This window comes from Brachyhypopomus gauderio, chromosome 8 (assembly GCF_052324685.1).
Source record: "Brachyhypopomus gauderio isolate BG-103 chromosome 8, BGAUD_0.2, whole genome shotgun sequence".
NCBI lineage: Eukaryota > Metazoa > Chordata > Actinopteri > Gymnotiformes > Hypopomidae > Brachyhypopomus > Brachyhypopomus gauderio.
Window position 1 is genome coordinate 26,366,758 of NC_135218.1, and position 27,712 is coordinate 26,394,469.

Consider the following 27,712-nt stretch of genomic DNA (forward strand, 5'->3'; position numbering starts at 1 on the left):
TCTGTCAAATGTCCAGCACGGGACATACTGCTGAATAATGGAATAAACGTCCATGTGCTATGGACTACTAATACACAAACAGCACGACTTCTACATGTTGCATCCAACTATATTTGTGGCTTGCACGTGCGATTGCCTGCAAACATGTAGATCAGTGTTTGGTGTGGTAAGGATTTACGTATTTTAGCAGTGTAATACTCTTTAGGAAGCGTATATAAAAGTTTTGAAGAGTAAGATAGTGATTTATTTCGTTTATCTTTAATATTTCAGTATGAAACGTTGGAATTTCAAGGAAATCTGGTTCTGGTGTATTTGTATAGCTCAGAGTGAGCTAAACATGTAAAAAAAACATGTTGACGTGCTGGCGGCAATTTTATTGACCTCAAAATCGGCCTGTTGGCTGTTGTCACGTTACAGAGAGAGGCGCTATCAGAAGGGCGTTCTGTAGTTATAGGCAGGATATGCACGTGCACTCATGCGTGTCGTTGCAGGTGTTTTTCAGTTTTTAAAACTTTTGAACTACTCATTTAGTTTACATTATTCTTTTGCAACATCTCACCTAAATGAGCAAAAAGCGAGTTTGAGAACTTGACGACTGATTTGCCTCACTAGCTCAGAGTGCGCGCGCCAAGCGCTTATTGTCCTGTTGCGGAGCGCCGCGCGCACTCGGTCTTCCGCTTTCCCTCCCGTTTCATCACAGTGAAGACGCACGGAGGAGGAAGCGCGCGCCGCGGAAAACACGGACTAATCCAGTGTTCATTCGTGAAGGTATGTAATAGTCTATTTGCTTGCGGGTTTACACCATATCAGATCGAGTAATTTCGCTCGGTATAACTGTCAAATGCGCACTCACTGTTAACATCGTACATGTCTAATGGTCCTTAGGTGTATTTTTGAAGTTTAAGTATATATGCTAACATTCGGTTCATGCCATTATATTCTGCTCTTCGGGTATTAAAAATGTATTCCAATTAACGTTTCAAGCATACCACGCGTGCGGAGATTTTCAATCCTGTGACTGCGCGTAAATTCTAATACATACTGGTTGTCAGACTTTTTAAACAAATGACAAAAACTGCTTCGTGAATGTAAGCAGGAGAAAACGTTATTTGGTCTGAGCTGCGTACAGTTTATGAGGACAATATAGCAATCTTAAGCTACGCATTTACTCCCGAAGTATAGACTCAAATTCTCAGTTACATAGTCATTGCAGTGTTGCGTTTTTAAAAATCTTTTTTTAAATCAAATTTACTTTAATCTCTCCTAAGTTAACACTGCAATATATTCACGTCCAATTAGCCGTTTTAATTATTGTTAGGGTTATCACTTACAAATCAATCTTTTGTAGTTTCTTGAGCACGATAATAAGATACCAGTACAACCGATTAGGCACATTTAACCACCTCTGGCAGCGACAGAGAGAGAAAGAGACCGTAAGTTAATACCGCGTGAAAATATCGATTCTGGTTGCAACCTGTCGTAAGTGTGCTTTCCCTATAGTGGTAGCTAATAATAAAACGTGACGATCGAAACGTCCTGGCTCAGCAGAAGTCGCCGCGGCAATATGGTATATATGGTACGCGCGTATTTCAGGACCACGGAGAGCGATCTGGTTCCGTTCTCGGACACGTTCCGTACGACCTAGTCGCGCGTTCACGCGGTCAGTTTAAAACACTTAACGATTTTGTAAAGTTTCCTACAAGGTGAATTAGCGACGAGACATAGCCTCAAAATCTCACATAATAAATTATGTTTTTGTTCTCGTTCTGTTTTGTTCTTCTCTGTGCTAGGAATAAGTCCACACACGATGTTCTTTCTGTCTCTGATAATACATCCACAGCATTTTCACACTGATAAACATGCATCAGCCTTATCAAAATTTCATTCTCTCTTAGTTTTATAGATGTTATGGGCTAAATATTGTTTAGACATATTATCTCAGTCGGTTAACGTTATTCTTCCGTCAGTTTCACATCCTTCATCCCTCGATAATTCCCGCGCACTGGCTGACTAATATGTATCACAATTTACAGAGACCTTAACTGTTCTCTTAAGTCCATATAATCGTGGGTCACTTGCGTAAGTCGCCTCCGTTCTGGGTCCGTGGGCCGCGGTTCTTTACAGGGTGTGCAAAGGCAGGACGTTATTTTAAATGTATTTGTATCTGAGTTTAATTAAATGAACTCGCATTTACATTATAACGAGACTGTACTGCTTTTAATTTGTTTTTACTTATTACTCATACTATTTAAACAACAAACAATTTTAGTGTGTGTTTGCAAGTGGTTGTTCACATGCACACATCTGCCAGAAACACAAGCCTCTATACCTATGCTCATGGTAAAGTCACTGTGTCCACCTTTCACTGTGTCCACCTTTCACTGCGTCCACCTTTCACTGCATCCACCTCTAACTAGTCCAACTTTCACTGCATCCACCTTTCACTGTGCCCACCTCTAACTAGTCCACCTTTCACTGTGTCCACCTTTCACTGCATCCACCTCTAACTAGTCCAACTTTCACTGCATCCACCTTTCACTGTGTCCACCTCTAACTAGTCCAACTTTCACTGCATCCACCTTTCACTGTGTCCACCTCTAACTAGTCCACCTTTCACTCCGTCCACCTCTAACTAGTCCACCTTTCACTGCATCCACCTTTCACTCCGTCCACCTCTAACTAGTTCACCTTTCACTGCATCCACCTTTCACTGCGTCCACCTTTCACTGCGTCCACCTTTCACTGTCCACATCTAACTAGTCCACCTTTCACTGCGTCCACCTCTAACTAGTCCACCTTTCACTGCGTCCACCTCTAGTCCACCTTTCACTGCATCCACCTTTCACTGTCCACCTCTAACTAGTCCACCTTTCACTGCGTCCACCTTTCACTGTCCACCTCTAACTAGTCCACCTTTCACTGCGTCCACCTCTAACTAGTCCACCTTTCACTGCGTCCACCTCTAACTAGTCCACCTTTCACTGTGTCCACCTCTAACTAGTCCACCTTTAGCCTCTTACCCATTCATCCCTCTGATTGGATTTGGTAAGAAAGTCCAACAGAAAGGTGCTAATGCCAAAAACCAACCCAAACCGCAACTCCTCATTTCATGGGTTTTGGGTCAGGTGAATTCAAATAGTCTGCAGTCATGAGTGCATGTTGGAGCAGCCGGTGCCTCACTGCTGGGATCAGGACCCTGATGCTTCAGGACATCCAGTTGTTCCACTGTGATGTTCCACTGTGCTGCTTCATGTGTCTGTCTGGCCATCTTTATCTCCATTGCCATCTGCTTCAAGGATGGTAATAAAACCATGGAAACGGAATGAAATATTCATGTTATTCAAAATAAGTCATATAAATGTGTAAATGTGGTCTCGTGTGTCTTCATCATTGTGGTGTTTCTCATTAGACACCAGCCAGACACTCACGTACCTCAGCCAGATGCCTTGTGAATGTTTGAAGAATCAAGCACGTGTCAGTATGTGTTGCAGTGGAGGTTCACATCCCTGTCCACAGACAGACACCCACATGCACACTGCACCTGTCAGTTGTGCCGTATTTCTGCCCTCTGCTTTCACACTGTTAGTCTCAGCTGTGTTGACAGCAATTGCAACATCCATAAGTTACTGGCAACCATCTGGCAAGCAAAAATACCATTAATATCAAAGTCATAACCATTGGATTTACCTTCACTGACCACAATGTCTCTCTGTGTGTTTCTATCTGCCTGTGTGTCCCCGGTCTTGCATCTAGAGCACTGACTCCATCTGGTTCTGGTGTGGGGTTGGTGATTCTTGTGGAGGTTTGGGTCCTGTCCTGGGTCCTGACATGTTCTGTCCTCTTGAATATTAACCCAGTTTCAGACATTCATGAACAGTGTTCTGAACAAAGCGATCTGGAAGCAGAGATCTTGATCACAAGCCCTCCCTGATTTTAGCAGATAGCATATTTTGCCTTGTAATTCCTGAGAGCATATATTGCCTGCATATGCATGTATTGTCACACACATCATTTAGACGTAAAATAAGTTTTTATCAGGGAATCTATATTAACAGTGTAATTTAATCAAGGATGAGCTTTAAGCCCTTCATACATTTTAATGAAACAGCTCAACCAATTCACCAATCCAATATTCCATCCTAAGGGCGTATATGGAAGGATATACTATACCTGCTGTGAGTTGCCAGACGTACCTTTTAGATTGAAGAGGCTGCTCCATCACGGAATCGTTTATTAACTTCGTAAATGGGTTGAAGTCCAGCCTCATTCACTGTCCACCCATCTAACTATTTATAGACAAAAGTGCATCAGAAAGTGAGCAGAATACTGAATATTACTTAAACGTACACGCACAGTGTCTTGAGCTGTTGGGATGCAGTTGGTTGGTTTGGGCCAGTCTCTCCTCAGTTTTAAAGGAGCTTTTATTTATTTCTGTGTCATTTATCTAGACAATATTCTACTGAGGTTTTCACTTTCCTTAGCATAGGAGATCTGATATGACTCATTGTACCATAGCATAAAGCATGCAATGTGTATAAAAACCCCATTACTAGTAATAGACTTCCCAGGCCAGCTGCACACTCTGCTGAGCCTTCTCCTCAGAGACCCTGGGGGCTCATTTAATTACATTTTTCTAGATATAGCTACCAAAATACCACTGATCTACCCACAATGCACTCTTGTTGACAACAGAAAGGGGACAACTAGGATGTTGTCTTCACTGCAGCGAAAGCTTGTGAAGCAGCGGTGTGTGCACATACAGTTTGTTTCTTCAACAAGTTAAAATATTTTAGATAAACAAAATACTGGAAACTACTGCCAAACAGATAAGACAAGATATAAGACTAGGTAATAGTCTTATAGTCTTAGTAATAGTCTTATGGTCTTAGTAATAGTCTTATATTATATAGTGTACTGTTCTTTTGAAATACAGAAACAAACGGGGGAGTAAAACTGAAAATGTGAGGTGGGAGGGTTGTGTGGAGTTGAAGGCCAGATGCCCCGCCCCAGGATGGAGGGCGGAGTCAGGTGGAAGGGTGTTAATCTTAATAAATGTATGTTTATAAAACATTAGTGACACAGGAGCAGTTAAAGCAAATTGTAGCGATTACAAACTAAGAAGAGACAAATATGTATGACATCACCTCAGTGTCTAATACAGACAATACAGCCCTCAGGTCCAGCACATAGTTACAGGGCAAACGGCATGATTACTCATTTCAGATCCAACTGGAATTTCAGATGTAAAATGCTCATGTAATGGTATTTACTTTTTCTTGGAACTGGTTTCTGATTGCTATTTTTCATTTTTTTTTTGCATATTTATTTAATTTCTTTATTTTATTGGACCTGTCTAAAGGATAAAGTGCAACACTCTAGCCTGTTTGAGTCTGAATGATACACTGAGACAGTGTAATTCCCCATGACAGGCGCTTTATGTTTTATGGACCCATTGTGTGTGTGTGTGTGTGTGTGTGTGTGTGTGTGTGTGTGTGTGTGTGTGTGTGTGTGTGTGTGTGTGTGTGTGTGTGTGTGTGTGTGTGTGTGTGTGTGTGTGTGCTTGTAGGTCAGATCACTCACTCAGACAGATGCATGTTAGGAGAGAAAACCTCCAGCACTCTAAACACAGGGGGTCTTAGTGTGAACACACACACACACAAACACACACACACACACACACACACATACATACAAACACAGAAATGGCTTCAGCCCTGTTACACACATGGGTAAGGCAAATGTTGTAAGTAAGATTTGGTCTGGCAAGTACAGGCTCAGGAAATGGGTCATTGGTTCAGAGCATTCCCTCCCTCTCTCGCTCTCTCTCTCTTCCTCCCTCCCTCTCTCTCTCCCTCCATCTCTCTCTTTCTCCCTCCCTCTCTCGCTCGCTCTCTCTCTCTTCCTCCCTCCCTCTCTCTCTCCCTCCATCTCTCTCTTTCTCCCTCCCTCTCTTGCTCTCTCTCTCTCTCTCCCTCTCTTCCTCCCTCTTTGCCTCCCTCTCTCTAAAAGAAAGTGACAGATCACTTCACTGTTTTTCTAAGTAGTTGTATGAAAAGTCTATCTAGTCTGTGTGCTGGTACCAGTTACTGGAGCATAGAGTGGTAAACAGCCAAAAAAGTCTCAATGAATCTTGCTTGAGATGTGTTTAAGGGTGATGTCAGCTGTTACATCCAAAGAAAGAGGCTTTTTTCACTACAATCTAATAGTATTTCCTAGAAAATTAGCAATACATTTGTTTATCAAGAATGACAATAGTTCTCAACGGAGAAAATACTTCGACCCACGCTGCCACTTTGGAGCAGAAATTGGCGCCACTGCCTGAGTGGAGAGATGCTGAAGGCAGCCCAGGTCTCCTAGGATCACTGACCCTGACCCCTGACCCCTGACCCTGACCCTGACCCTGACTCTGACCCTGACATTGACCCTGACCCTGACCCTAACCCTGAGGGCGCCCCAGGTCTCCTAGGGTGTAACTGAAGCTGATATTACTAGATGTGTTTCGGGGGGAGGGGGGGCTTGCACACACGTGTGTGTTGGTGGGTGAGTGTGTGTGATATTGACTGAGGCCTGACCCAGTTCACAGCTCCTGGGCCGTAGAGGAAGACCCACACTGATGCACGCTAGGATGCCACTCTGGTACCGTCTGCACCACAGACAGACTGCCATGGCAACCCTGACAGAACAAATAACAGAGACAGAAATTTCACCAACAGATTGAAGTTGATGCATTTGGCCAGTTTCATAAAACGTGACTATCACCACACTACTCCATGCAAAATGCACACCACTCAACATGGTATTCAATTAATATTCATAAAATATCCATGGCAATAACAAAATCAAATACATATAAATGAGTCCATACACACTAGAGGCCCACAACAAGTGACTGGCTATCCTCAGTCGTGAGACCAGTACACCAAAAACTGTCAGTTAAATAAAATTGTCACATAATAGTGACTTCTGGCAACTTCCAGGGTCGCTCACCGTGAAAATAAGTTACAAGTATATAAGAACTGTACTACCTCTTTGTAATTCCAGTGGGAAACTTGAGTGCACATGAAGAAGTTTTTTTGTGTGTTTTGAAAATGAACTATTAAATAAAATATATGCTGTCACGGCCTCCGACTACGGGAACTCCACTTCCCAGCATGCCTGACCACGACGGCGGAGATCCGCCTCCCCGGAGTTTTAGACACCTGTCGCTTATTAGCTAGGTTCTATATAAGACCTCCCTTTTGTATACATCGTTGCGAAGTATTGTCGACATTCTCTGAAAGCATACCAAGCGTTATATTATTCTCTGATTCTCTGGTTAGACCTGGTTAACTTTTCTCCGTTTTCTCCTTTTGGATTTGCCCTCTGGTACCTCTGCTCGTTTGGATTGTTTATGTGTACGGACCCGGACTGCCCTCAAGCTCTCTTTGGATTTCCCTTTCGTTTATTAAAGTGTTCTATTACTTGAAGTCTGCAAGCGTCTGTATTGCCTCATGTTTCCAGCGTCACAGAATACTTTGCCTCCTCAACAGACGGAAGACTCTAACAGTGTTGCGTAAGCCATCGCTGCTCAAGGACAGCTCCTGGGACAACATCAACAATGCTTTGGTGACCTCAGTACTTCCTTGGATCTCATCTCAAGACAACAGGCCGAATATCAGCAACAGTTGGCCAGTATGGCACAAAACATGCAGGAGATCACCTCACAGCTCCAAGGGATTGCTGTCGCTACACCCAGTTCCCCAGCTGAGGTACCCACCGAAAGCAAGGCCCCCTCCCTTTACTACTGTGTTAGCAAACCTGACAAGTTTGAAGGTAATCGGTAATCCGGAAGCTTGCCGTGGGTTCTTACTACAATGCGAAATCTATTTCAACAATAATCCCCCTAGTCCTGACAGTAGTAAAGTCACCTTTTTTATTTCACATCTCACCGGAGAGGCATTTGAGTGGGCTACTGCGACATGGGATAATACAGGGGAGCTAATGTATGAGCAGTTCCTCACTCAGTTTAAGGCAGTGCTCGATCACCTCCATGGGGGAAGATCCTGCGGGGAACTCCTTCCTAAGCTGAAACAAGGCAGGCGCTCAGTGGCAGCCTATGCACGAGAATTTCGCACTATTGCAGCTGGTAGCAGATGGAACGAGGCTGCTCTCACGGTTACTTACCGTAACGGTTTGAAAACCGAGATCCTCCAGGAATTGGCCTGTCGGGATGAGAGTCTCGGTTTGGACCAACTCATTGCGCTCACAATCCGCATTGACCATCTGCTAAGTTGAGCGTAGGAGCAACCAGCCCAGACAGGCCGCCTTTCCATCATCACCTAACTTCACCGGGAGACTGAGCACCACAGGATAGAGGAACCAATGCAGTGTGACTCCTCTCGTCTCACTCCGGAAGAACGAAGAAGACGTTTTGAGGGCAATCTGTGCTTATATTGTGTGGAACCCGGACATGTAGTGAGACCACCAGGAATAAATCTGGTAACCAACTCAGGACCACCAGGGTGAATGTTGATCAACCAGAGTTGTGCAAATCATTCCCTCTCCCAGTTATACTTTATTCACCTGCCGCTGCGTCTGTTTACACAGCGCTAACCGATTCGGGAGCTGAGAGGAATTTCATGAACGAGGCTCAACCGGTGGATTTGGGGGTCACGCTTGAACCCCTCATCCGACACATCTCCTTGTCTGCTCTGGATGGGGCACCCGTAGGAGGGGGTTCAACAAACCGTTCCGATTAAAGTTCAGATTGGCACGTTACACTCGGAGGATATGTCGTTCTTTGTGGTTAGTTCGTCTGTGTTCCCAATAGTTATTGGTCTCCCGTGGCTTCGTAACCACAACCCACATATTTCCTGGAAGACCCGAGAGATCGTTAAGTGGTCCTCTTACTGCTTGGAGAATTGTATGCAAATCGCTGGTCTACAACTCTTATCCACTAGCAAAGAAAGTCCCGAGATGGCGAAGCACACAGCTCACTCGCTCCCACCAGAGTATTGGGATCTGGAAGAGTATCGGGTTTTCAGTAAGGAGAATGCTACTCATCTTCCCCCTCATCACCCTTACGACTGTGCCATAGACCACTTAGAGGGTGCTTCCTTTCCTAAAACGAGAATATATCCCCTGTCCAGGGAGGAGGATAGAGCTATGGAGGAATACATAACAGAATCTTTACAGCAAGGATTTATTTGCCCTCCTATTGCATCGGGTTTCTTCTTTGTGCGAAAGAAAGACGGAGGACTTCGGCCTTGCAATCAGATATCCAAACGGTATCCTCTACCTCTCATCCCAGCTGCTCTAGAACAATTACGTGATGCTAGGCTGTTCACTAAATTACATCTCAGAAGCACCTATAACCTCGTGCGGATAAGAAAGGGAGATGAGTGGAAAACCGCATTTCATACCACCAGAGGGCACTATGAGTACTTGGTAATGCCTTACGGGTTAAACGTAGGAAAATGTGTAATTGGTTACATAAATTACATCTTTATCTACTCCCCGGACATAAAGACACACATTGAACACGTGCGCTAGGTGCTGCTTACCCTTCTGCGGAATAGACTATATTTTAAAATAGAAAAATGTTTGTTTTACCAGTCGTCAGTGTCGTTCCTAGCCTACAAAATCAGCTCAGGGGACATGACCATAGATGACAACAAGATCCAGGCCATCCTACAATGGCCTATACCACGCATGTTACATCAACTACAAAGTTTTCTAGGGTTCGCGAATTTTTACTGGCGTTTTATATGCAATTACAATTCTGTTGCAGCGCCTCTCGCTGCTCTGCTGAAAGGAAAGCCCAAGCAACTCCAGTGGACCGTGGAGGCAGAACGAGCCTATGGGGACCTCAAACACGCTTTCACTAGCTCACCCGTGCTTAAGCATCCTGACACGTCAGCTCCTTTCATAGTGGAGGTTGATGCCTCCAACGTGGGTGTGTGAGCCGTCCTGTCGCAACGGGTGGGTGAGTCACAAATGCATCCGGTAACCTACTACTCTTACAAGTTAACTTCCACGGAGAGGAATTACGGTATCGGTGAGCGTGAACTCCTGGCCATAAAATTGGCATTGGAGGAATGGCGACACTGGCTGGAGGGGCCTGATCACCCGTTCCGAGTAATCACGGACCACAAGAACTTAGAATATATATACGTAATGTGCAGAAATGATCTCCGTGCCAGGCATGGTGGGCGCTCTTTTTTGAGAGGTTCGACTTCATGATCACGTACCGTCCTGGGCAGAGGAATACTAAGGCGGATGCTCTGTCCTGCATGTACCAAGAGGAGGGGGAGGCGAGTGACAGTAAACCAGGGACCGTCCTCCCGTCCGAGGTGATTGTCTCTTCTATTTGCTGGGATATTGATGAGGAGATTGAAGCGCTACTAGAGGATATAGACATACCTGCAGTGTGTCCTCCCGAGAAAATCTATGTCCCTCCAGCATGCTGTGACCGGCTTTTAGCATGGGCCCACACCTCTCACCACAGGTAACCCAGGGGAGACTTGCACCCACCAACTCATCACCCAGAGATATTGGTGGGAAAATATTACTAAGGATGTGCACAGGTACGTCGCCTCATGTTCAACTTGTTCTCAAGTATGGTCAGCTTTTCTTGAACGACTCGGAATCGCAGTGAGTCTCACTTCCGTATACCACCCTCAGTCAAACAGTCAGTGTGAACTCGGAAAATTCTTACGGATATTCTGTCTCAATAATCCTGCTGATTGGTCTAAGTTTCTCCCATGGGCAGAGATGGCTCAGAATTCCCTAACCAGCTCCACAACAGGTCGAACTTATGCCGTTCGAGTGTTGTCGAGGTTACCAGCCTAACATGGCACCGTGGACAGCGATGCAATCTGAAGTCCCCGCAGTCGAGGACTGGATTACGCATAGTGAGAAAGTCTGGGTGGAGACCCATCAAGGTATTAACAAAGTTTTACAGCGCAACAAGGAAAAGTCAGATCGTTGGTGTAGTCCCAACCCCAACTACAAGTTAGGGGATCGAGTATGGTTATCCACGAGAGATCTATGTCTGAGAGGTTACTGCCACAAACTGAAACCCAGGTACATAGGACCATTCCGGATCACTAACCACATAAACGAGGTGACGTAAAAACTTGAGCTTCTACTGCACAATCCCTGCTGAAACCCGCGACTACGGGTCCCCTGGACGAGGCTATCCTAGAGGACGTTCCGCCCATAGCCATGGATTACAATGATACCCCCGTCTACATGATACGTGCAATTCTGGACTCTAAACGATGTGGTAACGTTCTGCATTATCTGATAGATTGGGAAGGATTCGGCCCGGAGGAGCAACGATGGGTGCCGGCTAAGGATGTCTGGGATAAGGGGATGATAGCAGACTTCCACCGCCGTTTTTTTGTTTTGGAATGCTGATTCTGATTCAGATGCAGAAGGGATATGTTGAAACCAAAGACACTATTGTTACGGGCATATAGTGACATTTTATTGTAAAACGCGCTAAGAGCGTTTACTTGCCAGGTTTCCATCTAGCGCGTTATGAGTCGTGAGAACATTTTATTGTATCTCGCACTAAGAGTGTTTACTTGTCAGGTTTCCATCCAGCGCGTTATGAGTTGTGAGAAATCGTAGCGCGCGTTAAGAGTTTCCTTGAGTGATCTTGACTAAGTGCGTTGTGAGTTGTGAAATCCTTTTGATTGTAGCACGACGCGTAGACTATGATCAACTGTCGTTTTATGGACGCGCCAAGAGACGTGATTCTAGTAACGCGTGACGAGTATAGAGATGGGCATGTTGACGGCAAATAGACTGAGATACTTTATTGTTTGTTTGGTTGGTGTTTGTATGTGATGTTTTTGGTTTGTATTTTCTTATAAGTGGACAGTTTAGTTGGGCCCTTACATTACATTCACGTAGGGGAACCCTTTGTTAACACACTAGTTTAGGGGCACGTGCCATGTATGTATGTTATTGAGGTTAGGTTTGGTCAGGTAGGTTAGTGGTCTTATTTTTGTTTATTTCCTTTGGCACGGTCCTCAGTCCACTTATAAGAAGTTTATCTGTTTGTCTATTGTGCAACATTAAGTAAAACGTGGCAATTGAAACCTTCGTGTCTGTGTCCTAGTTCTAGTAGTTCGCCTCCACCCCTCCGTGTCTTTCTTTGTTCGTTCGCCCCTACCTAGACGGGGCGGGTCGTAACACTATGAATGTGGATACATTGTTCAAGTCTGATACAGAAATTGAAAAACTAAACAATTTCCATGTGATTCATGTGTATGGATGGTGATTTTCTTTTTAAACAAAGACAAAATTGTGATTACAAAATGATGATCTGCCATCGTGGAAAATTCAGATCCATAATTTCAATGCAAAAATTTCAGTGCTAGAAAGTGTTTAAATTTCAAAATCTAGTGAGACGGATTTGCTTCCATATGTAACCAGTATTCACTGTCCTTGTCCTTTATGCTGTTCATTTCACAAAAAATGACAGGCAGCGCTGAAATGTCAATGAAATGCGGATGAGCGATCCATGAAATGCGGATGAGCGATCCATGTGGAGCCCAGACCCCGTTAGCTTTCCCATCAGAACGTAGGCACTGATCCATCCACAGAACTTCATTACAGTGCGTTTGGATGAATTAACAATCTCCAAACAGGCTCACACGGCGGCTTTGAGCTCTATGGAAACATATCAGTAAATCAGCAAATCGGTTGATCAGTCCCTTACATTTCAGGATCTACAATTCCAGTGAAACGTAAAATCAAAACTCATAAAATACCAAAACACCAGTTTTTTTTATACCTGACTTGTTTTGTTGTTGTTTTTTCTTCAGTAGCAAAAACCATCCAGATAGACATTCTGTAGTGAGCTGCAGGATTTTACTTAATTTCACCAACACAAGACATAAATGCACATAAATAAGAAATATCATAGAGCACTTAATTTCATATGCCAGTTATACCCTGCAGTAATATGCATTCAGACTGGCCTTGGACCTGCAGAGCATGTCCGGAAAGGCCCGTGCAGTCATTAACGCTGCTCTGATGGAACTAAAGGCGAACTGCTACCACGATCCCCAGCACGACGTCTTTCACACAGAGAGCTCAGGCCAGCTCTTTCCCTGCATACTAACACGGCCTCCCCACTGTTAACAGGGCATGAGAAGTTGCTTTTTCAGTGCAGCTTGTTTTGGGTCAAACCAGCTTTTGGTTTGCTAGTGGTTTTGCCATATATGTATGGACTCTTCACACAGCAATATTTACTACCAGAAAATGAGATTTGATATCAGAAACCATGCAGTGATCCTCTATGTATACAGTGCTATAAACAAGATGGTGATTGAGTGTGTTGTAATGTATTACCCTCAATTTTTGGTCATACTGAATTTGAAATGTAACAGTTACTATGATATTGTGGTGTAGAACATCACCTTTAATTCAAGGGTCATTACATATAAATTGGAGGAATCATATGAGATTCCAAGATGGATATATACATTCTCCCAATTTCAAGAAGATCACTGTTTACAATGTATCAGTTGGCTTTCTCACCCCTCGCTCTCTCACTCACTCTCTTTAATCCTCTCTCACTCTCTCTCACTGTCTTTCATCCTCTCACTCTTTCATCCTCTCACTCTCACCCACTGTCACTCTCACTCTCTCTCTCACTCTCTTTCATCCTCTCACTCACCCACTGTCACTCTCACTCGCTTTCATCCTCTCTCACTCTCACTCTCTTTAATCCTCTCACTTTCTCTCACTCTCTTTCATCCTCTCACTCTTTCATCCTCTCTCTCTCTCTTTCATCCTCTCTCACTCTCTCACTCTCACTCTCTTTCATCCTCTCTCACTCTCACCCACTGTCACTCTCACTCTCTAATTTTTACTCCCTCTTGCTTCTTTTCTCTTACTCTTCTCTTCATCTCTATCCACTCATCTAGCAACAAGTAGCTACATCTGCAGTGGCAAGTATCCAACTCTCTCTCTCTCTCTCTCTCTCACACACACACACACACACACAAACACAGCAGAACACAACTCAGGGTAACACTACGCATACATCCCTAACACACATGTAGACAAAGAGAGTCATTTAGAAAAATTGCAGTGCCGAAGATTTCCTCAGAAACAGGATGTCTCAGTCAGTATTCATTCCGTATATATCAGTGTTCATTCCATATGCAGAATATTGATGTTCATTAAATATTTCCTGCTTGGATTGTCATAATACATGCACATGTGGTTGTTATGTATGTGGGTAAACGCCCACCTGACTCCTGATGTATGGAGGCCTGAACGATCGTCATGGTTTCAGCTATAAAAGGAGCCTATTATGGAGCAGAGCTGTTGCCATGTTGATTAGCATAAAGTCATGTGAAAGCAGCCCAGTGAATACACGTGTGTGTCCGCAGCCTACAGCCCCATGCTGGCGTACACAGGGGCCACCGAGCTGTTCTGGACCAGCGTCCATGTGCCTGGCGGGTTGAGTCAGACTGATTAGGTCCTCCTGCAGCTAACGTTGGCAAGGCCACGTCTCCATGTAATGACCCGACTGGCATTCCAGTAGCCAATAATAAAGCACAACTACAACTGTGCTTATTTTTGGGTTGAGTTCTTTTAGCATTTTAACATCACAGTATCCCAAGGTGATGACAATAATCGTGTGATCACAGTAATTAATGGAGCAGTGCTATGGATCACATACATGGGCAGGACCTTCCTGACGTCAGACCTGTCAGAAAGCCTGTCAGCAAAGGGGTCACCAGTCTGCCAGACTCGTTAAAGCACCTAAAGATGGAGTAACACACTGGGGTTCTGCTCTTTGGTCATTTTGATCAGCTTTTAAAGCTTTTGTCCTTGCACAGACACCATTGAGCCTTAATTACTATGCATCATCCACTTTGTTAATTAACCAGCTGTTCCAGTTTCTTATGATATTTGGGAACTATTGTAAGGCTAAATGGTGAGCCACGTTCAGAGCCAGTTCACTGGGTGAAAACATGCCAGTGTATCCAGTTCACTAGGTGACAACATGCCAGTGTATCCAGTTTACTGGGTGACAACATGCCAGTGTATCCAGTTCACTGGGTGACAACATGCCAGTGTATCCAGTTCACTGGCAGACAGCATGCCAGTGTATCCAGTTCACTGGGTGACAACATGCCAGTGTATCCAATTCACTGGCAGACAGCATGCCAGTGTATCCAGTTCACTGGGTGACAACATGCCAGTGTATCCAGTTTACTGGGTGACAACATGCCAGTGTATCCAGTTCACTGGGTGATAACATGCCAGTGTATCCAATTCACTGGCAGACAGCATGCCAGTGTATCCAGTTCACTGGGTGACAACATGCCAGTGTATCCAGTTCACTGGCAGACAGCATGCCAGTGTATCCAGTTCACTGGGTGACAACATGCCAGTGTATCCAGTTCACTGGCAGACAGCATGCCAGTGTATCCAGTTTACTGGGTGACAACATGCCAGTATATCCAGTTCACTGGGTGACATGCCAGTGTATCCAGTTCACTGGGAGACAGCATGCCAGTGTATCCAGTTCACTAGGTGACAACATGCCAGTGTATCCAGTTCACTGGGAGACAGCATGCCAGTGTTTGCTTCACTGGTCTGCTGCCTCTTGTTTCCATGAAACACTTTGTCTAATGTGTCTTCAGTGGGATCACATACACACATATGAATACACGCACATGCACAAGCATGCATAAATGCACACACACGCGCACACTTTTGCTGCTAAGCCAGGTGTGCATTTTCTGTAAAAACCGCTGCGTGTAGCAACATCAAACCTGCTTCCGAACTGCAGAAAGGCACTCGCACCATCACCCCCTTGTGCTTGGGGTCTGATCGCTTCATCCTTCTAAACATTGATAGCGACGGCACGGGAGACAGATGCATACGCTGCATCTTGCTGTAAATGATGTTTACGGCTGCTGCATATGTTGGCAGAGTTAGAAAATCTTAACACAGTAAACTGGAATACACTCATCCCCATTTTTATTGCCTTTGTGCAGGTTCACATTCTCAGGTGCAGGTCCGATCTTCAGGCAATGTGTACAAGAATCATTCAACAGATGATTGTTGAATGGATGGGCACACGAATGCTGCTTGAAGTTGTCATGGCTTGGAGATCAGACATTTAATTTGGGGATCAGTAACCAGGACAACTGGATAATTTAGATCTCCTGGATATTAGGGTTTGGTTTCAGTGAAGTTCTGAATGCCTCTTTGCTCTCAGAGAGCACGATGAGCCAGTGTTAGCAACACGCAGGCTGTGACGTCATACCCAGCACACACCCTGTCATACTGGTCAAAAGACACGTCTCTCTGTGTCTAACATCTCCCCGGTGTTGAAAATGTAAATAAATGCTCTTTTACTTCTAGTACCTTTGAATCCAGGCTGGAAGTCGCCTTGCACGGATGCTATTCCTCAAGGTCACGTGATGATAACACTTTGCTTGACGCCATCGGCATGGATCTTTGAAAGGGGGAGGGGCAAGCGAACGGGGGAGCTTACAAAGCCTTGCAGGAGAGACTGCAGAATCAGCAAGTATCTTTTTACGCACAGGGTACAGGAGTATTTTCAGGTGGCCAGCGCACAGCTGTCTGCGTGTTCCCTGAGGACTCGTATTACATGGATCGTGCATGTGTTCAGGTCCGGGGATTAGTGCTGGGAACACGGTCTTTTCTCAGATCAGCAAAATAAAACTAAATAAAGTTGAGCCTATATATAGTGGGATAATATATACTGCGTATATAATGTGTATGGAATGACAAGACTGTGGACAATTTTTTGTTCAGCATTTGATCAGCACAACAGTTTTTATCATTTCATTTTTTATTCTTACAAAGAGTTTGAAAGAGAAATGGCAAGAGAAAGTGTTATAGACTTACTGACTGCATTCATTGTGTCTAAACAAAATGATTTTTGTGTATGTGTCTATCCGTTTGTCTATTTGAATATATAATATAATATAGACAAACAACATGCAAGTAATAATTACACAATGCTATAATACCATTGACTGTATATATAATGGACGGTACGTCACCGTTGACTCCCATTGTTTTTGAGTTTTTGAAGCCACCAAGATGGCCGCACGGACGCTGCCATCTTGAAAATTGGAGCCAGAGCATGTGCATTAGAACTGGTAGGCAGGACAGTATCTCCGCCAGAGACCGTATCTCCGCCCCGACATTCGTTAGGATACGCCCACCAGTATAGACACTTTTGACGTTTTACAAAATAAACAAACGTAAAAGGTTTTAATACTGCTGTCGAGAGTTTTGCTGTAGAGAGTTTTGATAGAGCTTTGCTGTTGAGCGCGTTCACGTTTGAGCGTCTGGTATTAGATGTCAACCAATGTAGCTATTAATTGTCATTCACCTTATCGCCACACCTTTTTAAGTAACACTTAATAACTTCTATAAAATCGGTTTATCGTAGAGAAAAACACTGGGAGAGATACTAACGCAGTGGGGTGTTATAGAATTCACAAAATATAATTGCTCAAAAAACGTATTTTACGTGTAATAAAAATTCAAAGTTTCTCGTCCGGCCCGTTCACTAACAATGGGAATGGGCGGGGTTAAAAGTTGTACTGCAGCCAGCCACTAGAGGGCAGCTGACTCACGGAGGCTTCACTTTTCACTCGTGTCGTCCAGTCCACTTATATATACGGTCTCTGCTACATACTGATAGTGTTTGGTGTGTCCCTCGCTCTTCTACGTCTTGTTGCAGCCCCCGTCAGTGCGAGCAGCGCCCTCTGCTGGAGTGGAGGCGATGAGTGTGTGCGGCAGGAAGGCCCTGACGCTGCTCAGCAGCGTGTTTGCCGTGTGCAGTCTTGGTCTGCTGGGCATCGCCGTCAGCACGGACTACTGGCTCTACCTGGAGGAGGGCGTCATCCTTCCCCTCAACCAGAGCACGGAGATACGCACCTCCCTGCACTCTGGCCTGTGGAGGGTCTGCTTCCTGGCAGGTGAGGGGTGGTGGTGGTGCTTTAGTGTGTGTGTGTGTGTGTGTGTGTGTGTGTGTGTGTGTGTGTGTGTGTGTGTGTGTGTGTGTATTTGCATCCAATATCATGCTGGGAGGTACAGTTGATCATGCATGCTGATCCCAACCTCTCTCGCACGTTCAGACTGTCTGACAGCAGCTTTTAGCACAGCACCCTGTGTAAGTGCATCTCCATTATGAGCCCCTGGTGTTGTAGCACAGCACCCTGTGTTAGCTCATCTCCATCAGGAGCTCCTGGTCTTGTAGCACAGCACCCTGTGTTAGCTCATCTCCATCAGGAGCTCCTGGTCTTGTAGCACAGCACCCTGTGTTAGCTCATCTCCATCAGGAGCTCCTGGTCTTGTAGCACAGCACCCTGTGTTAGCTCATCTCCATCAGGAGCTCCTGGTCTTTCATGCTTTAGCACATCACGCAGCTCCTGGTGACAGAGTGTCAACACCGCTCTGATGACGCTACACCATGTAATTGCATTCACACCTGACTTTCCTAATTCTGTCATGAACAGATTGTCCGCTGCCCTGTTTGAACCACACACTGCTGTGTGTGTGTGTGTGTGTGTGTGTGTGTGTGTGTGTGTGTGTGTGTGTGTTTTGGGTGTAATATTCTAATATCTACTTTCAGAAAGTGTTGAGTGTTCGCTCTCTCTCTCTTTCCTTTCCTTTCCTTTCTCTCTCTCCTTCTCTCTTTCCCTCTCTGTCAGAACACAAGTGAGAAAACGTCTGTCTGTTTCAAAACATTCCATTTCAGCACCTCCACACGCTCCCCCACCAAATGCAGTCTGTTCTCCTTCTGTGTGCCTGTACTGGTCTCTCTGTAAAGTGGCACACCTGCTCCTGGACTTTGTCTTTCTCTCTCAATAGACATCTATCAAGCCATTAAGACATTAACAAAATATTACAACTAGTTAATATGTAGAAATGTGTGTGTGTGTAGGGGTTGGTGTGCATGTGCTGGGATGGTTTAGTTAAGTCAAGCAGTATGCAGGAATTAGGACATTGTCACTGACAGAGTCTCTCAGACAAGATATTTTGCAGCTTATTTTGCAGTTCTCTATCTTGCTCTGCCTCTCTCTCCCTCTCTCAGCCTCTCTCCCTCTCCCTCTGCCTCTCTCCCTCTCTCTCTCTTTCTTTCTCCCTCTCTCTGCCTCTCACTCTCTCTCTCTCTCCCTCTCTCAGCCTCTCTCCCTCTCTCTCTCTCTCTCTCTCTCTCTCTGCCTCTCTCCCTCTCTCTCTCTCTCTCTCCCTCTCTCGCTCTCTCTCTCTCTGCCTCTCTCCCTCTCTCTCTCTATCTCTCTCTCCCTCTCACTGACATCCCCTATTTTCTTGGCTGCAATACAGTTTGTGCCTCTTGCCACTTTGAAATGTTCACTCTTGGAATAGAGAATCCTCTGGAATCACCCAAACATTTCCAGAAAACCTGCAGGAACAGCTCTGCGTTTAATACCACACACAGCATGGTTCATATGGCACACGTGCCTGCTGACCTTCAGAATTCATTCCATGTGTTACTGGCCTGCAAGTAAGAGTGAATTCTGACTGGGTCTTTAAAAAAATCAATATTGGGTGAATTCTGCCATTTGTTGAGTTGAAGCCCCATCATAAACTTACATGACTGATCATGTGGGAGGAGGAGCAGGTGAACTTTGACCTGGACTCCATTCTATTCTTTAGATTCTCCAGCTTCTGAGAGAGCGTTAGCCATAGGTGAACCAGGTATCTCTCCCTCCTTCTCTCTCTCTTTCTCTCCCTCTCCCATTTTCTCTTTCTCTCTCCCCTTCTCTCTCTATCCCTAATTTTGTCTAATTTCTCTCTCTATGGAACTGAGAAATGGCTGGAGTACAAGTTATTTAGTCAGAGGTTAGAGGCTGTGTATGTATGTGTGTGTTAAAACAAATGATCATCTGACTTTGAATGAAAAAGTCCTATTTTAAAATGTGACCTGACATGACCTGACCTGACCTGTCCAGACCTGATATGACCTGACCTGACCTGACATGGTTATAGACCTTGATGAACTACAAGCTATAAAAATGAAGCATGTCATTATGTAATCAAACTTAGCAACACTCCAGTCACAACTGGGCTCAGTATTATTTTCTCAGAACATTCAGATGAACTTTGAAGATGTCACAACTCTCCAGAGTTTGTGTGACTCTAAGAGAGTGTGTTGTGGAAAGTACAGTGTATTACACTCTGAACGTACACTGGGTTCCGTTCACACACCTAATCTTGAACCATTTGGCACATTTACACCCAAAATAAAGAGGATGTGGCCCCAAAATTGTAACGCGGCGGGTATGGTGACGTAACCACCGCGTGAATATACTTGAGAGGCGGACCCAAGTGCCGGCTCGGTCTGGCACAATAATATGCGAGAGTAGTAAATGTGGAGTTAATGCATACACACACAGTGTGGCAAAAACACCAACACAAAACGACGCGGAAAAACAACGCGCAAAATGAAACTAAACCGTAGATACTTGGTAGAAAAAGGAAACAAAAACAACGCGGAAGACTGACGCATGAAAAGCAAAACTCACTCGTAGCGAGAGGGTGGAAAAAATAATAAAGGCAACTAAGAGGACGCGGAAAAAACTCGTCGCGTAAAACCGAAATAAGAACACCAGGAGAAGAATCTGGCTACTGGCAAAAATGCCGCAACAAAACAAAACCTTCCCAAAATAAATGAATAACGGATAGGAAGAGAAACAGAAGGAGGAAAACTTGAGATTGGCTAGAAAGCAGCGCAGGAGACAGAGACTCGAATAAGTGAGAGAACAAGAGAGAGGGAGAGAGAAAGAATAAGGTGGCGAGACACCTTTAACTTGAGAATGAGACAAGAGAAAGGGCTGAGAACGTACCGGCATAACCAAAACGAATCAGCAATGATCCGTCTCCAAAAGCTTCCTTAAAAAGCCATGGCAACAGGTGAGACGGATCATTGCTGATTGCGTGGATGTAGTCTAGGGCTGACTCGGGTGCCCCTAGTGGAGGTAGATGGTGTGGAATCCGAGCCAGCCCTGACAAAAATGTTCATAGTAATTAGATTAACATTGTTTTTTAATAATTGTTAAATATGATGTATTCATATAATATATTTAATTGAAACTATTATTATTATCACTGATAGTTGCCAGATTTCTGGATAAAAACAAACATTTGTAAAAGCACAAATCAGCACACATCCTCACAGGTATCCTGAACTCCCCCATCATGTTACTACTGTTCATTTCTGTGGTGTCTGGTGCCTCCACTGATGATTCCATTATAAACCAATGCAAACGTGGGCCAGTTCCCTGAATAGCACAGATCTAAGAAGCCTGAATGGAACCAGTTAAAGAATCAGTTATTTTGGTCAAGGAGGGCTATGTCTGTCTCTTATTCTATCACACACACACAAACAAACAAACACACACACACTTGATTTCTTTCTCTGCCTGGGCTTAACTGCATTGTTTATATGCACATTATCAAATTGAGAAAGTTACAGGCGGAGTCTCAATTCGATTCCCAGCTCTACCGGTGCCATGGTGATAGGGAGCATCAGAAAACCATTTTTGAAAATGGTCTGCCATTTGGAAGGTTTTTATCAGATAATTTATCAGACGTGCTGTAACAGGTACTTACCTGAAAAAATACTGCATAAACATTTCCTGAAATAGATTTTTCCCCTTCTCACACACACACACACACACACACACACACACACACACACACACACACACACACACACACACACACACACACACACACACACACACACACACATACACGTACACGTACAAACATATATACACACATACACAAACACACGCACACACACACACACACACACACACACACACACACACACACACACACACACACACATACACGTACACACACGTACACACACATACACGTACACACATATATACACACATACACAAACACACGCACACACACACACACACACACACACCTAATAAAATGGCTCTTTTCCCTTTTCAAACATACCCAACCCTCTCAAGGTGGGTAGATGGTATCACACCGGTAGTAATGCAGTAACTGCAGTACACACCATGATGCTAATAACACCTCTTAGTCTTTGTTTTCACTTCATTCTCTCTTTCTCTCTCACTGTTTCTCTCTGTCTTCTTTTGAGCACCTATTACAGCTGAGAGCCATTATTCTAAAGCATCTCTTTTAATATTTCCATGACGTAACTGAAATTCCAGATGTAATTTGTCTCCAGACTGTCTTCTAACCTTTAATGCATGCCAGGAGCATTAAGCCTCTTTCTTATGGCAGTGTCTAAATGAGTTTTACACTCAGTCTTTTCTGCTGTATGTGTGTGTGTGTGCGTGTGTGTGCATGCGTGTGTGTGTGTGTGTGTGTGTGTGTGTGTGTGTGTGTGTGCGTGTGTGTGCATGCGTGTGTGTGTGTGTGTGCGCATGTGTGTGTGTGTGCGTGTGCGCGTGCGTGTGTGTGTGTGTGTGTGTGTGCGTGCATGCGTGCGTGCGTTTGTTTGTGTGTGTGTGTGTGTGTGTGCGTGTGTGTGTGTGTGTGTGCATGCGTGTGTTTGTGTGTGTGTGTGTGTGTGTGTGTGCGTGTGTGTGCATGCGTGTGTGTGCATGCGTGTGTGTGCGTGTGTGTGTGTGTGTGTGCGTGTGTGTGCGTGTGTGTGTGTGTGTGTATGTGTGTGTGTGTGTGTGTGTGTGTGTGTGTGTGTGCATGCGTGCGTGCGTGTGTGTGTTCGTCTTGCAGGTAAAGAGAAAGGCCGCTGCTTCACCATCGAGTACGTCATGCCCATGAATGTTCAGATGACTTCGGAATCTACAGTCAGCGTTCTGAGTAAGTCGCTCCGCCATCACAGCCGAACTCGGGCGCCGGTGCCGTACATTAACATCTGGACGCGAGCAAACACAATGTTCTACGAGACAACGGAACCTTCTGCACTGATGTGGAACCCTGGGTGACCATAGTTACCATTATGCATTGTTCATAAAGTCAAATCACTAATCTGCCTCAAATCACTAAGTCAAACTAAGTCTGTGTTGATATGGTCGTGCAGGAGGCTAAACCCCAGTGCAACAGAACACACAGCAGTAGCATAGCCGTTAATTAGCATTAGAAATGCTGCTTCTAGAGTTATATGTATATGTAAAGCTGAGAGAGCTCAGAACTGAGCCACAGGTGATGGTTCTGCGTGCTGTACGTAGCCTAGCTAAACTGGGCCAGCCTGGGTCGCACACCTGTACACACATGCACAAACACGCACACCTGTACACATATGCACAAACACGCACACCTGTACACACATGCACAAACACGCACACCTGTACACACATGCACAAATACGCACACCTGTACACACATGCACAAACACGCACACCTGTACACACATGCACAAACACGCACACCTGTACACACATGCACAAACACGCACACCTGTACATACATGCACATACACGCACACCTGTACACACATGCACAAATGCGCACACCTGTACACACATGCTCAAACACGCACACCTGTACACACATGCTCAAACACGCACACCTGTACAAACATGCACAAACACACGCACACCCACAAGCACAAACACGCGCACACACACAAGCACACACTCCTTTAAATTTCCACCTTACACCTTATTATTATTATTATTATTATATACAGTATAATGTGCATATTTACAAGCAGTCTGCTGAGAGGTTTTCCAGTAATTGAGTACATAAAAACACACCATGGACCCCGAAGCCCCCACAGAAGTGATGAGGAAGAGCGTGAGGAAGAGCGTGATGATGAGCCTCTCTCCCAGACCGGGCAATATGGTTCCAGCGTTCTCCAGCCTGAGCAGACACTGATATCCAGATCCACTTGGCTCTGATTCTGAGGTTACAGCTGCTTTAGTCCTTTAGTCCTTCTGTATTTCTTAGTACTGGTTCATGGAAGATTCTGGAACCTTCACTGTAAATACTGACCTGCTTTTAATAACCACAAGAAGGCACTGCAGTGAATAGGTAGATCACTGGCCTTGCCTGAGGGTAACCTAAGGGTTAAATTATGTTTTTGTGTGTGTGTGTGTGTGTGTGTGTGTGTGTGTGTGTGTGTGTGTGTGTGTGTGTGTGTGTGTGTGTGTGTGTGTGTGTGTGTGTGTAGAGATGATTCGCTCAGCCACTCCGTTCCCCCTGGTCAGTCTCCTCTTCATGTTCGTGGGTTTCGTCCTGAACAACATCGGACACATTCGCCCCCACCGCACCATACTGGCCTTCGTCTCTGGAATCTTCTTCATCCTCTCAGGTACCATGGCAACGGGACAAAGCACAAAGAGCTTCTGGACACACATGGAGCCTGGACAAAGATTTTCCAGGAAGCTGCTACGTCGCCGCTGAGCTGAAGCCTCACAGGGTTTATTCTGCCTGCAGTGAACAGGCAGTTTATGGAGCGCATTCCTTCTCCCTCGTGGCTTTAACAGTGTTTATGAGTTTAATTCTGGTCCAGTGATGCTGGATAAAACCTGATTACCCAGCTGTGTTTATATTTTATACATAATGATCCTCATAATATTAAAGAAGCGTTATTATCCCATTTCTCTCTGTCTCTCTCTCTCTCTCTTTCTCTCTCTCTCTCTCTCTCTCTCTCTCTAGGGCTTTCTCTGGTGGTTGGTCTGGTGTTATATATCTCTAGTATCAACGATGAGATGCTGAACAGGACTAAGACGAGTGAAGCGTATTTCAGCTACAAGTATGGCTGGTCCTTCGCCTTTGCCGCCATCTCCTTCCTGCTCACCGAGGTGGTGCATCTCCTGCTCAACATCACACGTCAACCAGTCTGCTGTTTGCTTTCAATGCCTATTCTATTATATTCTATTCCTTTAAAATAACATCTGATTTTGTTTAGTTCTGTGATAGAATAGAATAGAATACAGCCGCTCCTCACACATTTCAGACGTGTGTTTCTGTCTCTTCTCTGCAGGCAGCGGGCGTGATGTCCGTGTATCTGTTCATGAAGCGCTACACAGCGGAGGAAATGTACCGCCCCCACCCGGGCTTCTACCGCCCACGCCTCAGCAACTGCTCCGACTTCTCTGGCCAGTTCCTCCACCCGGACGCGTGGGCACGAGGGCGCAGCCCCTCCGACATCTCCAGCGAAGCGTCACTCCAGATGAGCTCCAACTACCCCGCCCTGCTCAAGTGCCCTGACTATGACCAGATGTCCTCCTCCCCCTGCTGAGAGCTTCTCACACACACACACACACACACACATGCGCACACACACACACATACACACACACATGCACAAATGTACAAAGACACACACACCCATGCATATATGTACACACGCACACTCTCCACATACACATATACTGCACACCCGAACACACACAAATATAGAGTTGGACCTGGTATGGATATTTAAAATCATTTAGAGTGTATTTTATTGATTTTTTTTGCATGGGGAGAAGGGGGATTTCGACGTGATGGAGAGCCGCTCGTTCAGATGCCACCGCAGTTGGGTCTTTCTGAGCTTGGCCTAGCAGAACATGGACCTTCTGCAGCTCTCCGTTACACAGTTGCTGCTGGTCAACCATGCTAGTGTGTAGCAGACATGTTAATGGAACCTCTGCCTTTTTCTAGATCATTTTGCTTTTCTAGAGCAATGGTTAAATTCTAGAACACAAATGGTTCGATATTTCCTACATTATTAGCAGAAAATATAACTCCAGTGTCTTCAGTGTCTATTTAATGTCTCATGAAACTCAGCCAAGTTTATTCCGTATGTGAGAAAAGCTGGAATTTATCCATAAGGTATTAGCTATTCTATTAGAGTAATTAAAATTAAAATAGACATGATGATAGCAGAGGATAAGTGGAGTGGATGGTTTCAAGTGGAGTGTAACAGCAATTAAATTAGCTGTTCCATAAGAACTCTTATTAACTTTTATTTAGAATTTATAACTGGATAAATGAGCATTTTAATTGGAGTCCTTTGGATGTACCTATGAATTTTTACACTCTAATACAGACTGAGAGTAAGAAGGTGAGACTAACTGAGACGCCTGTGTAGCTGTGTATAACCGCTGTAGTCGCTAAATGGATTAGCGTTTTTTCCTTGTCTTTCAGTGCAATACATCATTTACACCTCTGATTCTTTATTCACCAGCACTGATACAGGAATGAAAACAAAATACATGTTTTTGTTTCTTTTCTAAAAGATGATAAACCAAATTCCAAATGCTCATATATTCATTTATTTTTTTCAACAAGAAAAGTTCATTTTTTCAGATGTGTTGTCATTTTGTTTAAAAATACGTTTGTATTGATTTTTTCACTTTCATACGATGAAAGTCATTTGTCTTATTACATAACTCTGAAACTGAGTGTGTGTTTCTGTTGTGTAGCAACATCTGCCCCATATTTCTTTCTTGAGCATAAATGTGATTCAGCAAACCAATTCAGAAGACCCTGGAGACCCTGGAAGGAGGATGATCTTCAGGTCCAGGTCTGTTCATGGTCGACAAAACCAAAAATGTCCACATCAGAATCTTGTTTAAGGTGATGTGAGCTGGAATTCACAAAGTATGTTAGAGTAAGAGTGTTGATGTGAGTTTGGTGATAAATCTGCACCATTGTATTTTTATTCTTTGCAAACAGACTTGTGAATGAGACAAAGACACTGCCCATTTCTGGATTGAACACACTTATTACAGGCAATATTAGAACATTTAAAAACATTTAAACAAAGTGGTGAAAGTTGCCTCAGAGTAGTGGTGTCAGTCTGTATTAGACACAAAAATTGGAAGAGAGAGAGAAAATGGTAGAGAAAGCAACATCATTTATTAGTCATGAGTCATTTAGCCGTTAGCTAAATAAAAGTTGCATTAAAAGACGAATTCATATACTGTTAAATGTGTCAACAATACATACTTTCATTAAATCTGCATGAGAAGAATATACCAGTGGGCATCATCACCATCTTCTGTCTCAAAGCACTTTTACCTTTCTGCAAGTCATTTGAAGGATTTGAAACTATAGATCAAATATACTTCTTTCATGGATAATTTTGTTAATACATTCCACTCTAAATAGACACATTTTGGCATGCTATGTATGTGGTTTGCTCGTGGTGTATCTGTTTTCTTTAAATGCCTGTAAGAACGAATTCATGTTGAGAAATAGGAGAGTAACACCACGAAGATGTGAAAAACCACCGCATTTTGTCAAATTCATTAATTTCTTTGTTTAAATTTCTTTTTGTTTTTACAAAACTCATTAGGCCTGCTTGTTTTATACAATAAATAAATATTGAATTTGAAGTTTATTACGCTGTATTATATAGTAGCTGATGCTCCCTGTCATATTGCATTTGTACATAGTGAAAGTTGTAAATAATATAAGGAGACTTTTCTATAGCATAAACTTGTTTGTGGATGTTTGTATAATCTGTAGGTGAGATTACCAGGCAGCAAAAGCAGACGTGTGTAGCTGACACATCTTGACTGAGATTATGATGCTATAAATGACAAATGCGGAGCCCTTTGACACAACGCTTACACTGTAACGAATGTGAGCTTCACACATGTTAACATTGCTGCGGATTAAAATGCATTCAAATGCGGTGTGTACAGTCACCTTTCAGCTGTGTGTGCAGTGTACAGTAGAGCTGAAATAAAGCTGTGATTCTGTGTTTGTTGAAGTTTACTGTCAAGAT

At 44.2% G+C, this 27,712-nt stretch overlaps 1 protein-coding gene across 1 annotated transcript; it reads left to right on the forward strand.

Moving 5' to 3' along the window:
* The first annotated feature begins 434 nt into the window (after positions 1-434).
* Positions 435-27,674, forward strand: cacng5a (calcium channel, voltage-dependent, gamma subunit 5a). The gene is made up of 6 exons (XM_077015897.1): positions 435-768; positions 17,744-17,981; positions 22,762-22,848; positions 24,161-24,301; positions 24,649-24,794; positions 24,977-27,674. The coding sequence occupies exons 2-6, from the start codon at positions 17,786-17,788 to the stop codon at positions 25,232-25,234; spliced, it is 828 nt and encodes a 275-aa protein (XP_076872012.1). The 5' UTR covers positions 435-768; positions 17,744-17,785; the 3' UTR covers positions 25,235-27,674.
* Positions 27,675-27,712: the final 38 nt, after the last annotated feature.

Excerpts from the sequence above, each read along its gene's own strand:
- cacng5a (XM_077015897.1), top strand. The coding sequence starts at position 17,786 with ATGAGTGTGTGCGGCAGGAAGGCCCTGACGCTGCTCAGCAGCGTGTTT. Across the intron at positions 22,849-24,160 it reads ATCTACAGTCAGCGTTCTGA|AGATGATTCGCTCAGCCACT; the intron begins GTAAGTCGCTCC and ends GTGTGTGTGTAG. Across the intron at positions 24,302-24,648 it reads AATCTTCTTCATCCTCTCAG|GGCTTTCTCTGGTGGTTGGT; the intron begins GTACCATGGCAA and ends CTCTCTCTCTAG.